Consider the following 15,295-nt stretch of genomic DNA (forward strand, 5'->3'; position numbering starts at 1 on the left):
ATCTTAATTTGCATGCAGCCAAATTCAAATAACATGCAGACACAGAGACGCATGTGCGTTAATGCAAAGGCATGTCAAAACAGCACATTTACACAGGTAAAGACACACACACCCACACACACACACGACTGGCCTCTCATAGAGTATGCTGCGATAAAAACGACATTCATGCAGTTGCAACAGACCACACGTTTCTGCTACTGTGAGTGCTTCAGCTATGCAGCAGTGAAAGTTTGCTGCAGTATGAGTAACAGGTTTGTGACGCTGAGGTAAGGACACAAATATTCTGCCTGTTGGAGTCACACACAAAGGCCACTCTTGTCTGAGAGCCCTGTGTGTACGGAGCTGTTGTTTTTCTGCAACGGGCTCATAAGTTCTGTCCCATTTTCCTGCCGACAATCCATCCTTATGTAAGACCTATAATCAGCCGTGTGGTTACAGTGAGGGCAAACGCCGCCTTGGCTATAACACTGTTACATCAGCCTGCGGAGGGTGAGCAGGGGAAAAGAGGTAAAGGGAGGGAGGGGAAAACCCAGCCCTACTTTACAGTGCCAGAGCGGCACGGAGTGAACCTGTGGCGTGAGATGCAGCAGAGAATAGGATCCAAAAGAGGACGGGGTGGGTGGGTTGAGTTGCATGTAGGACGTACCACGTACAAGTAAGCGTGTAGATCCTGGGGCAAAGACGTGTTACATAAGACTCAAGCTAGGTTTAGCTCAGGAGCACTTCCTGTGAAGAAAGCATCATGAATTATGGAGAATTGTATTAGCCACCCATCTGTGTTTGAATGAATTTCATTATTTCAAACAGACAAGTCAAATGTTTTTGTAAAGGCCGTTACTTCAGCAACGTTTTCCGCCATGCTGCATGTGCTTTTATCTTATTATGTCATACTTGTTTGTGTTCTATACCATGTGATCCTGAGCACATAAATAAATGAAATTAAATTAAACTGGGTTGTTTTTTTTAATGAAGTGAGGTCCTCTCAGTGAAAATCTCTGCAGAGTCATTTGATTCAAGTCCTGAGTCATGCAGTTAATGTGGTAACAAGTCCAGGTTGTTTCCCTCCAGTCTTTAAGCCAGTAATTTGGTCCCGCTTGTTTTTCAAGCCACCATGTTGTTGACAGGATACGGGTCATTTGATGCTTGTGATCTGATTAAGAGTCAAACTTGGGCAACAGCCAGCTGACTACTCCAGACGGAGACAACAGCCTCAGAATAGCAGCTACTGGGTAACCATGTAAAAAAGAAAGAAAACAATAATGTGGCCTTAGAAACTCACTGAGGCACAGAGACTCATTGCATAAACACATGTCGATGCTCAGAGTTTGAATTTCATTTTAGGACAATATTTCATTTTGCAGTTGGGTATTAGGTACTATACAGTCTCATGAGCAAACTAATCTTAGTGAGCAAAAACTTTGCTGGCTTAACAATACAAGTAGAATTAACACATGAGACACTTAAATTTTTCAACATATATTCACCATTCTTATCCCGGTGTTATGCTGGGATCAAATATCCAGACCGATATTCAAGCGATGTGGTCATAATTGTGTCACAATTCCAATGTTGGACCCAATAAATGTTGGGAACGATGAATGGATGTGTATTGTAACAGAGATTTGGCATTTGCTCCACGATACCCCGACAGGAATTTTCCTGTCTAGTCTGACATCTCCTACGACGTGTTTGACGTTTTTGCACAGCGGCCCTCAGTATATGAATATAATTAAAAATAATACGATTCCATCCAGATTATGACTTAACAAATATAACATTGTCACTGTTCAGGCTTGCTGAGTTTCAGAAAGTAATACTCAAGAGAAACAACAATATTAAACTACTCCTTTAATTGGACAAACTAAAAGATTTTAAGTTTTATCAACTTTTGTTCACAGCTGAGACTGAAGTTGTGTCAGATAAACATCTTGAGCATTGTGCTTTCATTATCAAATGAAACCAACTCGGCAGCTATGGATGTCTTCTTTAAAAATGCCTTTCATTTAATCATGAAAATTAATTTTGACACAAAGCTAGAGAAACTAACAGGCCAACACTCATACAGAATAATGTAAGCAACAGTCAGCTGTTGATAAGAAATATGAGGGTAAGAAACTTGTTTGTAGCTCGATTTATAGGTTATATACTAAACACTGGATCCCAGGCCTGAATCAAGTATATTTATAGCGAGTAATAGTCCTGGTCTGGCCACATGCTTCACGCTCAGAGGCAGTTGGTTGTGTTTGAAACAGGGGAAGCTCATTTTCAGGTTATTTATATGTAAAACTGAAACAAGGAAATGTGATAATGTTTTTGTTTACATATTTGTGTAATATGTACAAACCGAAACAGGCTTCTACGTGTATCTAGACTCAGTCAGAAAAGACTCCAGTATCTCGTATATTTCTACAATGCTATAAAAAAGTGGTACCGCCTGTCAGACAGTTCCTCCTATCAACATGCATTGGCCCAGCGTCAGCGCCCACCCACTGCTCCACTGACTCCCAGAAATGCTCACTTTCCCTGGAAGTCACATTTTTGCCACATTTATCCAATCCCCGTCTCGCTCTAAAAAACTATTGTGTGCCGTCTCACAGAGAGCGAACTCGTCACATAGTCTACCACGTTTTAGTGCACTTTAAACGTAAAAAACAATAGTACATATTTGACCATTTATTATATGACACTGTACCCACGCTCCAACACCTTGTCATTCAAATATGCACCAATTTACATAAGGAAACAGATTCAGGTCATATTTTCTTCTTCTTAATATTTTTGAATTAAATTTGTCATTCCAAACGTTTCTTCTGAGGCTGTCACTTCACATTCGGCACAACAGGTTTTAAATCAACTCCTAATTCTGATTCAAAATGGTGCCTTGTTTGTGATTATTGTGCACTTCTCCTTTTCTCTTCCTTCCCCGTCAGCTGCCATCCTGGCTCCTGGCATCAACACGGGCCAGTTATGTAAGGCCTGTTTATACCGACAGCTCAATTTCTTTTTTATCTATATCCCACCTTTCCAGCCTGACACTTTGGTGAGTGACACATAACATCTCTGCGCTTATTGGAGAGTTTCAGTCGCGTTGGGTGCGGCTGGTAACCAAGGAAATCTGCTCTTTGAAGCCACAGCGAGGTTGACAGATAGGAGGTTGAAATGAGAGAAGTGTGTCTGTGAGCATGTGTCTGTGAGCGTGTGTGTGTGCGTGTGTGTGTGAGAGAGGGAGAGAGTGTGTGGTCTTCAAGATTCTGTTCAAGGAACAATGCAATGATAACAAAAAAAAAACAAAGATGCAGATGATCTTACTCAAAAACTGCAAGGAAAAAAGAAGCAAACTCTCATAGAGTATAACGTGATATTGAAATGCACAGTATGCAATTTCAGCCACAAGTCTTTCTCTAAGAGTTAGTTTGATGTCAGGGAGCTGAGATTCAATTCTCTTTCTGATTCAATGATTGATAGTTTGTCGTTCTCGATGGTTTCTTTGTATTTTTTTTAGTTGATCGAGCCCTCAACTCTTTCTGCATTATTTTGAGTACAGAGAAGCATTAAGAGTTATGAACGAGCCAAACAATATGTGAAACTGCTCCTAAAAGTTATTACAAGGTTTGTTTTTACAAAGTGTTTTTTTTCCCAAGTTTTGTGATATTCAGCTTCTTGAATGTGAATATGTTCTGACTTACAAAGAAATCATTCAAATTTAATCATTTTGGTTTGTGGGCAGGTTTGAGAAACAATGATCAGCATTTTCTGACATTTTGTGGACCAAATTATTACTCAATGAATAGAGAAAATAATCGTAAAAAAAACCATATAGCCCTATCTAAAGAAGAGACTGCAGATTTAAACAAATGGAGGACTCCTATTCTCCTAAACTATGCCCGGGAGGACATTGTTGGGCTTTGTTTGTGGAGGCCACTTTAAAATGCAAAACCCTGTTTTGTCTGTACAGCAGCACATGTTGGCAGCCATAAAGCAAGACCCTTGTCTAACATACTTTTAAAAGGCTTATGGCCTTTACACATCATCAGGGACACAAATAAATGGCAAACAATTTGAAATTGAATTCCTCCCTTTTCAGGTCAAGCATAAAACGATTAAGCCTATAAAGTATAAGGACCAAAAAGAAAAAAAATGCATGGATTCAACATTGAGCAATAAAGAGCTGGTGCTCAGTAATGTTACTGAATAAAAACAACAACAAAAAAACGGAATACAGCCAACACTGAAGGAGAGAGGAGAGGCTTGGTTGGTGCAGAAGCTTAAATTAGATGATGTGTCAGATAGTTTGAAGGGGCCCACTGTGTCAAATGTGACCATTTGATCATTACAACATTTTTATTTATCATCAATAACACTAAACTCTGACTGATTCAATGTGTACCATAATGACATGAAACTGTAAAAAAACCAAAAAAAACAACATGTACCTTGGTTTTTAATTGTTTTTATGTTTTATGTGTTTTTTTGTTTTTATGTTTTTTAGGCTTTCTATTTTTTATTGCTTTTATTAGACATGGTATTTGATGTCACTATGTACAGCACTTTGGTCAACCTTGGTTGTTTTTAAATGTGCTATATAAATAAACCTGGAATTGACCTTGACTTGACTTGGTTTAAAGCTGCAGTATTTCTCATTAAAATCCACTCACTGATGTGAAAGCTCCTATTAAATGGATACTGGTTTGAAAATTATAAAAGACATGACAATAAAAGAAATAATTGCAAGGCCACATAAGCCAAAATATTTTCTTTTTCATTTTAAAGTGATTATGCAGTTAAAGAAACGTAGTTTATTACATTTCTACCAATAAACCCTCCTAAATGTCACACACTGGTCCTTTAAAAGGAAACCCCCCCCCCCGCTCACTCTGTGGTTAGAGTAGTACAAATATATATGTGATGACGCTGATGCCTCACTCTGGAGAAGCTTTTTAAAGCTTTCCAAGAGGTAGCTGTGAAGTGAACGTGAACCAAGTGGTGATGGGGAGGAGGAGGAACACGGGGGGGACAAGGAAGAGGAGGAGGAGGAGAGGGAGGGGTGTAAATCATGTTTGGAAGGGGCTTTGGGTAGTGGCGTGCCACAACAAGCCTATTGAGGAAGAGTGGTGGCACCTGTTTGCTCCTGTGACAGTTGGGGATCTGAGGTCATGAAGGCAGCGCTGAGTAGATGGATGGTTGGCTGGCAGGAGCAGGGACATCTACACTTCTTCTCTTACATAAAAACACACATACAAATGTGTGCATGCACACACATGCGCAGTTTGTTTGGATAATCTTTCCAGCCTCTAATTATATCCTCGGTGTGTGTGTGTGCATGCGCATGCTTACTCATAGTCGTCTCTGCTGTCTGCTTAAGTTACATTGAACAACAACCTGGAGGATGTGAGCATACATGCATACGTGCCACTCGTCATGTTTTGTGGTCCGTGATGTTCTTTTGTGGACTAGGGTTATGTATAGAAAGTTATGTAGGTCAAAAATTAATGTTGAACATGTGTTGCACGCTCTTTCAGCAAGCAACAGCTAAACACGCAGTCCTGCTCAAAATTACAAGCACCTATCTCAACAGAAGAACTCAATGCTAATGAACCAGTTCTAAATATGTTAATACATATCGATCAATCAAATGTATATAATGCAAAACCTGCAGAACATCTTAGCCTGTGCTGGTGCTGGGGTCCACTTTGTACAAGTAGATTTCCACTGTCTAAGGTCAGAGGTCATCACTGGCCATCTTGTCCTTAGTATTTCTTTTGTGCTGCTGGACATGGATGTTTGGTCTTTGCAAATGCTTTGGTCCTCCTCTGATTTCAATTTCGTTAAAGCTTTCAGTGCCTCCAGTACCAAAGGCAGCAAAGAAAGCCAAGAGATTTAACCTCCTTCATGTTTACCGGCAGTTTGGGTCACATTTCGATTAATTATGCAAATAATCATTAGTTGCAGCCCTAGTTTGTAACAACACTTCCTTCTCATGAAGACATTTCAACAAAGGCAGAACTTTGTGAGGATGCATGATGTGAATCGATGAAAAACAACAAAGACAAACAACATTTGCCTCTTTCATCAGAAATACATTATCAAATCCTCCTCCACTGTAGATACGCATGTTGCTGCTAGAAACACGTCTCCGCATTGCCCTAGGTTGGACATTTTGCCAAACAGCCATTACAACATATAGGGCACATAGAAGTATGTGGACAGTGACAGCCAGTGCATTTACATGCATGTTAAAAGTCAGATTTCAGTCGGACATACCTAAAGAATTAGATTCAAAGTCCAGCTACTCCAGCATGTATACACTTAAACGGACTGGAGTTGGACTTTGCATTCTGCACACACACCAAAATGTCCTCCCCAGTCTTTGATGCATGATTTGAAGGAGTTAACATATAAACTGCAGTACTGTTGCTGGAAAAGAGCAAACAACACCATGGCATCAGCTGCCAAGAAGACCCACTAACGATTTATATGGACAGCAGGTACGAGACTTACAGAACCACAGCACGATCCATCTCATCGTTCACGGTTTGATTGACTGTGATGTAAAAGGTCAACAGGAAACTGATTCAATAGTAGTTGCTTATAGAGAGACACAGCAATAAATTAAAATTCTCCTCTGCATGTATACTCAAACTTTGCAAGTTGTGCGATTCGATCAGTTGAGCCCCATCATGGCTTTTTCTTTTATATTATCATTAAAACATTACTTTGAATAAACTGTAAGTATAATGAGCCAACATAACGGGTTGGTTTTCACTGGTCTTAGCTGCACCCGTTCAAACAAGCTTGCATTTGAGTTATGACACGTTAAGGAGAAACTGCAAACGGGTTATTTTTAGTTCATGGGAAGAAGGCAAGAGAAAAAAGTCCCAAATGCCTGTAGGTTGAAAGCAAGTGCTGAAACTGCGTCAACAACCTTTCATAATCACAAAGCAGTGACTGATGAAGTGAAGAGATCATTGTATCTCTGCAGTGCTGAACACTCATGACTCAGTGTTTAGGATGATTGGTGACGTTTCCATTCAGCTGGAATTTAATCCAAGTAATACTGTGACTACAACTGCTATGGCTGCTTCATGCTAATAACAATTATGGATAAATGACCACATGTGCAATATGCAATACTACTTTTTTGTGTCCAATACAGATAGCACACAGTCAAGCATCTAAGGACACTGATATTGGTCCGATAAGGTCATTTAGACCTTTTAAACCATGATGCTGTGAACAACACATTTGTGCCATTTTAAAATCTTTCAAAGACATAATTCCTGTCTGTGAATAAACTGTGACATATATTGTTTTCCCATAAAGTGATAAACAGCCAACAGCATTATTGTTCCACAACAAGTGAAAATGCAATATCTGCCCCAGTGATTTTGACCTGTATGGGACTCATCCCTAAATATGAGACAAGGAAAAAGTGTGAGAGAAACCTGCAACAGCTGAAATCAGCAACAAAATGAGTCTTTGAACAACATGTTTTTGAGCAGACAACCACACAAATGCAATTATTGAGATTCAAATTTAATCAGAGGATCAGTAAGAGAGGCCCAAATCATTCAACTGAATTTCCAGGTTGTTAATATGCTTGACCTGATTTTTTAAGGTTAGGGTCTCATCATTTCGAAGTTTCCAGCTATTTTGATTATCAGGTGCTCTCTAAGGAGGCCGAGCAGTGGAGGGAGTTCTTTGTGTTCTGACCCAGCCTGTCCCACAGTGCTGCCAAAGACAGTCAAGCTGTGCACCCTGGATGAATTCATTCTCAAGGAAACCAACAATTCACCGTCTCTCTCTCTCTCTCTCTTTTTCCAAACATTTGTTGGCTGCGCTACGACCCCAGATTACCGCAAAAACAAACAAATAGACTGCTTGGAGAAATCTGTGGGCTTGTTTTTGTCCTGCTTTTCATTTAGACAACAACAACTCTTCTGTCCTAAAAAGGGGGCAGGCAGCCCGTCGTTATGCAAGACAGGGAAATGTGATGCATCTGCTGATATGTTATAAATTCTCTCTGAACCATACAAAAGCCATCAACAAAGCTCACTTGTCCCCGTGTCATGCCAAAGAAACAGAAAAACACCTAACTTGAATTCTGAAGAAGCTTCTTTATAATTTTTCATGACATTAACTGATGTGCTTATGAAGTTCACTGGAGGTTCTTTGCTAAAAGAAAAGGAAAATCACTGTGTTTTGTTGTGCTGTTGCTGCCGATTGCATGTAAATCATTCAAGTGACTATGACTAAAAGCTTTAATTTGTGACCTATGAGCAGTCTTTGTTTTGTTTGTGTCATATTTTTGAATTAGAATATCAAAGAAAAAGCTAGAGCTTCACAAAAGAATTAAAACATCCACACCACAGGCTACGTTAAGCAGGGGGCTCTGGGCTTCTACATCATGCTGTGACCTCACAAAAGGTCAACCGGCACATGAATGACAGTCAACAAAGTCAGATGAATTAGGGGCCGTCCAGAAACTAGGTTTTTTGAAAAACACCTCCCAGAGTGGGAAAATCTCAAAAAGCCGGCCTCGCGTTTCTGTGTAGACAGCGAAATCGATGACGTCATATTCCCAGCTCTCTCCTGCGCTGTAATTCATTGTCTTGTGTTTGGCGATTGTTTGACAGTGTTACCAACTACTGTCAATGAAAAGTAACTAAAGTCGGTCTGAAAAGACGCTAGCTATCACTAGGACACGTCCTGTCTTTAGAGATTTCACACTCGCAGGTGGAAAAAGTGTTGAATCTTTAAGTAAGGAGAGGAGAAACGAAACCTGTTTTTACTTTAATAAACAAAACAGATCAGTGATTCCACACACAGTCGATTGCACAACATCCTCATGGATCTCACTGGATTCTGCAGCAGAATTGAGCATTCTGGTTAAGTTTTTGGTTTGTGACAGAATATCGCTAGATTTGCCTTTTTGCCACTTTTTTTTAAAAAGAAAAAAGTCATAGAGGGTCTGTAAAGTTGCTTAATATGCACACGGAAATGGCACAAACCACAAGACATTATTTCTCTTTCTTTGCCCTGGATCGGTTCATTCTGTTATTATATCTAATGTTTACAACGTCTTCTTCTCTATTTTTTGGTGTAACGTTACTGCGCAACTACAGTCCTGGCATATGTACTACAGCGTTTTGAGCCAATGCAGTCTTTACGAGGAACTTTTTGAAAATTATTAAAAAGATAGTTTCCGTTTCGTGCCGTTACATCTGGTCGTGGCCTTATTAATCTGTCCTGGGGAGGCTGTGAGGAGGAGTAAGGAGATGGATCTCTCCTGAGGCCTGAGGGGTTGTCACTTTTATTGCCCTCTGTCCAGCAGCAAGGCTTGACCCATTTAAGAGTTCAGCTGGAATGCATGAAGGCCACAGGGCTCAGGCGGCAGCTTATGTAACAGGAGTCATGTGAGTGCCTTTGTGTACACACCGGGAGGTCGGGCCTCATCAGGTAACGACACAAGACAACACACAGGAGCACTCGCGCACGCACACAAACCACGAAACCAGAGCACACTCCTAGACTGCCTTCAAAAAGCACACACTCATGCAATAGGTGATTTACCAAGCTTACACATACTCTTGATAAAACACACACGAATAGAGAGAGAGGGAGAGGGAGAGCCGCCCTGCAGAGCTGAAATAATGCAGTTGCAAACTCAGCAGCACACTCTTCCCTCCCAAAGTGTTTGCTCTGAGGTTCGCAAAGAGTTAGTGTTGCTGTAGCAACGCCCGGCTGGTTGTGCAGAGGCAATGACGTGTCTGCACAGCTTGGACCTCTCCCAGCTAGACTACTGTTCCTCTTCCTCTCACTTCCTTTTGTCCCCTTTGTGTATGGCCTGAACTCACTTTCTCTGTGTCCCTTTTTTTTCACCCTACAACTCAAAATGTCACTAGGTTCAAACATGTGAGATGGCTTTTACACCAAAGTGTAAAGTTGCACTTTAGTCTCGACTCTTCCTGACTGAAATTAGTGGGTATACCCATTTTTGCAGACGAACTCGTTAACATCATTCCCATTGCCACGGGTTTGTCCTGAGGTTTTTTTTTTTTTCACCCGTGCGTGAACTGTGACATCACAAACACAGCAGAAATGAGTCAGAGGAGGAAGAAAAAAACAACATGGAGATACTACTGTACATCTTACTTGGCTCCCTCCTAGAATCTTTCGATTCTTTCAATTGATCGGATTGATAGAGTAGATAAAAACCCATGTGCACCCACGTGTCCTTTAACATGGGAGTGAATGCTAAATAAACACACTGACCCGCTGGTCAAAAACCTGTTTAGGCCTGGGATAAAGCAGGCTTTTAACATGTGGGAATGTGATATAGATTTTCTGATAGCAGTGGACCTCCGGGGGAATGACTAAACTTGTTGACACCACAGCTGTGAATCCATGAGATAACAACTCTTTGATTCTGCTCATGTCTCTTTGAAGCGTATCTCTTTAAATGTTCCTTTTATTTGCAGGAGAGACCACTGCCCCATTAGCACCATGAACACTGTGACCCCACCCCACCCCACTTACCTGGATGACTGTGTTTCCGCCCTCCAGCAATGCAATGGCTAAGAGGATGCTCTCCTGGAAGATCCGGTCACTGGTGGCATTCATAATAAGATCAATGACCAGGTCAGATGCTCCCTCTTTGTCCAGGTGGCACTGCACCTCTGCCAAACTCAGGTCTCCTCGCCCTCCGACACCGGAGCTGACAACTATGGCAACAGACGCAAAACATTGGTCACAAATACAATCATTTTAAACTGTTATAGACATTAAAGTCGACATATTATACCGTATTTCTACAAGTTAACCTAGTTCCCTGGTGTCCTAATGAACATGTCTGTAACATGCTTTGGTCAAAATAACTTAAGGATGAAGCAACATAGCAGTTCAATCACTCTGCCAAAACAGCCCTGTTCAGAACGCTTGCTTTTGAGTGCCTGTCTCTTTAAATGTAAATGAGACACAGGAAACAACGTCAGCGTCACTAAGGCTCAGGCAGCTAACAGCAGTTAGCATTTGGAAAAGTGATCGTTTGATGGCTCTCGCTGGCACATTGCCGTCATATATAACATGTATCCACTGGACACATAAATCCTCTGAGGCTGGAAGTTAGTGTAGAACTCTGTGCTGCACTGTGCAGCCAAGAATAGAACACTTTGCGGACTTCCGCTCTTCCGGATACTAGTGCCCTCGCCTGCACTCTTGCGTTTTTCCAAATCCAGTCGCCTACATCTAACTACTGAAGATGAAAATGACCTGGATGGTGTTAGACAGCTTTTTACAAAAAGCACACTCCCCACAGCAAACTCCCTAGAGACGATGTGTGATTCTTCAAACCCTGCAGCTTGGAGGTGTTGAGCTACTGCTTCCTCCTTTAGAAAGTTGAAATGTGTTCAAATGTGTATTTTATGACTTCATTGCATAAGAATCCTCCAATTGAATGTACCAGGTGACACAAACTTGCAAATTGACTCTGCAAATTTAAAACACTGATTTTCTCAATAGACTTTGGTGTATGAGACTGAGTATTTTACAAACTCCTGTTTTCAGGCAACAAAGGCTGTCAAATGGTGAGATAAAGTCGCAAAACATGCTCTTAAGACATCATAGACTTAAGAAGCAGGTGGAGATTTTATTGGGTGAGCTAAAACTTATTTTCCTCCGTTTCCTCCAGCCATGTTTACAACGAGGGCGAGTGTTTGTTTCTCAAGCTGGTCCACGGTGCTGACTACATACCAGTACCTACACCCAACACTTCAAACAACCTGTGTATTTTCATACATTTATCCATGGCAATAAATTATAATATGATTTATTATGTGTAATTAAAATGCTTATGCTAATATAAATATGCTTTAAATGCTGCTGCCACAGCCAGCCAGGGACGCCGTGATGAAATAACAGCACCCATCAGAGATGGCTCTGATGGGGCGAGTCACTGAATCAACAACAAATCCCATTCTGGGCAGAGCTTGGCTCTCTGGTCGCCTGGCAACAGCACGACCTACGTTATTGCCGAGGAGAGAGTCTGTGTGCTCAGTAGCCACAGCCAAGGTCCAAAGTCTTAAAGGGAGTACAAGGCCATGGCTGTGAATAAGATCTCTTACTTTTCTCTATTTCCATCTTTCTCTCTCTCTTTATCTCCACTGAAGCCGGAGATGAAAGATGAGTCATCTCTCTGATGAGAGACAAGACGAGAGCGTGTCACTGGAATAAATAAATGTCATTCGTGGACTGGGTATTCAATTTGTGAATGTCAGTCTCAGTTGAGTAAAGATTGCGTTTGGATGGCTGGAGAGACATTTTAAATGAGCTGGTCTTTGTTATCTGTAAGCGTGTTGCCATGAACTTAAGGGACTTGTGCACAGATGGCATGCTGGTGTACACAAACATTTGTGTGGTCCAGGTGGAAAGCTGTGTTGTGTTTATTGATGCACAGCGGAAACTGTTGCAGCTATTTGTGATCTGTGTAACATCACACACATTTCCGGCACGACAGTTAGGTGATATATTCTGAGAAAACATTCTATGAGATTTTAGATAACTTTTTAATTTTTAACTGCACATTTCCACTAAGAGTGATTTTCAATGGAATAATAAATTCCAACTGCATCATCGACATTGTCAGTATCTACACTGTGTATCAATGTAGTATTAAAGCAAATTACAAATAACTCAAAAAATATATAATATATAATATAAGCGCAGAGAGTGTCCAGTTTACATTAGTATAATTTGTGAGCTGTGTGGGATCTACTTTATGATCAATATTCTCTTATATAACTTAATATGAGCAATTTTATTGTAAGACTTTTCCAAAAAAGTAACAAATCTTAATGGTTAATTCCATTTTTGTATGACACGCCAAGCCTGATGGAGCGCTGACCCAGTTTCCCACAGTAAATCATATTGAAGTCATAGAATCTTATCTTTATGAGCATCCTATACAAACATGCAGATCCTGTTCTGTTACACACACACACACACACACACCTGTGGGAGATTTCCCTTGTGCTCCAGAAGTGACTGGACCGTTGCTGAAGGCTTGGAGACTGTCTCTCCTCTGGCCAGGTTTGACATTCCCATAGTATCGATTAACCAAGATCTGCCGCAGAGCTTCTCCCTATCAGTGGGTGTGAAGATAAAAATGTTAGGGGAATAAAGTCAAAAGTTACTGCCATGCCATGTCACTGGAACCCAGACAGCATAATTTAGTGCATCATTACACTTAGACACACTAATGCAAGTCTCTCATATATGCAATATTATGCTGTGATTGAAAAGGACAATGGTCTAATTTTTGTTTTCTTGACCATCTATAATTTCTTCTCATCATTGCACCCGAGAGCTTTTCCTTTCATTTTTCTGGACTCTTAGTCATTTATTTAGTGATTAAAGCTGAGGTAGGCAACATATTCCTGGCCATTATTGAACACAAATTCCATAGTATCCTTTCAGCACAATGTAAAAATCGAATGATCCGAGAGAGATATATCAACTTCTACACACTTACATAAGCAAAAGCAAACCAACCCACTGCTTTGGGCTCCCAGACAACAGGGGGCACCAAAAAGAACGCCTATAATGGGTAGGAAATAAAGAGAATACTGTACAGGTTCAAGTACCTATCTTGCAGCAAAAAGACCCGGGTTTACAAACCGGTCTGAAGGAAGGCCTTCCTGCATGGAGTTAGCATGTTCTAATCGCTGCATTTAGCCATGCTAAATGCAGAGTCCCTGGTCTACAGAGGTGAGTTAAAGTAAGGAACATAGCTATAACTATTTCACTTGCTAATGGGTGTGTTAGATTTACAGTGGGTGAGCGATCCAGGGGGACTATAGTTAAAATGCCAAGGCAATTGGACGTGTCCCCATATCAAATTCTGCTTGGGGCCCTGTATAGGATTGGGTCGGCCCTGCTCCTGTGCCTCCTCTATGCACCATCTAGATGCATGTCTCATTCATTCCAGTGCTTACTCCTAAATATTATCACAGTTTTTATACATGATATAAATATTTTAATGAGTGATCATATGGCGCGTGATGGGAGATTTGATCAATCAAAGAGAAGTTAAGAGAGAGACACAATGCTCCTACTGGGTGATTTACTAAGCAGATGTGCGCAAATGTCCTTTGGGTGAGAAGGATGATATTCCAGGATTGTCAACAACTGCCTTTTAGCAGATAATATCAGAGATAGAATAATAAGCAGAGCTCAAGATGGCAAGTGGTGATTGGAATGAACATTGAACATTGGGATGAGCATCAACATTTTCTCTTGCAATCCTGCCTAATGTGAATAAATAATAATAAAAAGATCTCTAAAAGCCTTTATAAATATCAGATGCTCAGTGTGGAAGACCTTATTCAACCTTTTCCCTCCGGTCGTAGTCAAAATCGAAACTATGCTCTCTCGCCCACCACAACATACAGTATGCTGACATTCAGCATTGCCCTGTTTCAGTTTGATGTAAATCAGTTGCACACAGTGACATACTTTACTGTACATGCTCCCAGCATAAGTCACAGTTCGTCAAAGAAGAGATGAACACCCAAAGCTGAAGTCTCAAATTACATATCAAATAACCAATAGGCGGGTGAGTAAGTGAGGGTGTGAATGATCTGCTGGGAAATCTGTGTCACTGTGAAGGCTTCACCATAGTCTGTCACTTGTCGACCAGCCGTAAGATGGAGGCTGGGACCAAACTCAGTACCTACCCTCCTTTGATCCTCCAGTTGCTTCTGTGGCTGGTTGGGATCAAGCTCCTTAAATAGGCGAGGTGGGTTAGCGGAAAGCAATAAAATTAAATAAAAAAAAAAAAAGGAAACAAAAGGGGTAAGAAAAAAAAAGGAGATTTGAAAATGAAATTGGAAAACAAAATAAGGAGTTAATACAGTGCAAATTAGTTACTTTACTAGCATGCCGGAAATTGTGTGTAAATTAGATCATGCAGTTAAAAGGGAAGTGGTTGTGAGGTTGAATCATGCAAGGGTATGTGCAGAGGAGGACTGATACTGTTGTAGTTTATCATAATCCAATACAGTTAAAGCTGTGGTACGTAACTTTTCATTTTTCAATAAATGTCTGTTACATTTAGACGATTGTCTAAAGTCATGGTTCTCAAACTGTGGAGCTCTCTCATCTTATCTCTCACTCCATCTTAATCTAATTTCAATATCTCAGTGTCTGAAGTACATATACATTCCGTAATTGGGAATAAATCTTCCTCCTGTGAAAAGTCTGTAGCCGACTTTACTCGGTCTATTTACACCACTGAATT

The 15,295-nt window shown here is 40.7% G+C and overlaps 1 protein-coding gene across 1 annotated transcript in view; it reads right to left on the minus strand.

Moving 5' to 3' along the window:
• itpr1b (inositol 1,4,5-trisphosphate receptor, type 1b) overlaps nt 1-15,295 on the minus strand; it is a gene marked incomplete at both ends in the record, with an annotated part of 108,108 nt that overhangs the window by 36,949 nt on the left and 55,864 nt on the right. The window contains 3 exons of the mRNA XM_083893028.1: nt 10,540-10,724; nt 13,003-13,138; nt 14,733-14,780. Coding sequence (XP_083749154.1) covers nt 10,540-10,724; nt 13,003-13,138; nt 14,733-14,780 — 369 coding nt within the window. The remainder of the gene's footprint in view (nt 1-10,539; nt 10,725-13,002; nt 13,139-14,732; nt 14,781-15,295) is intronic.

This window comes from Microchirus variegatus (genome assembly GCF_963457635.1).
Source record: "Microchirus variegatus genome assembly, chromosome: 7".
Taxonomy (NCBI): Eukaryota; Metazoa; Chordata; class Actinopteri; order Pleuronectiformes; family Soleidae; genus Microchirus; species Microchirus variegatus.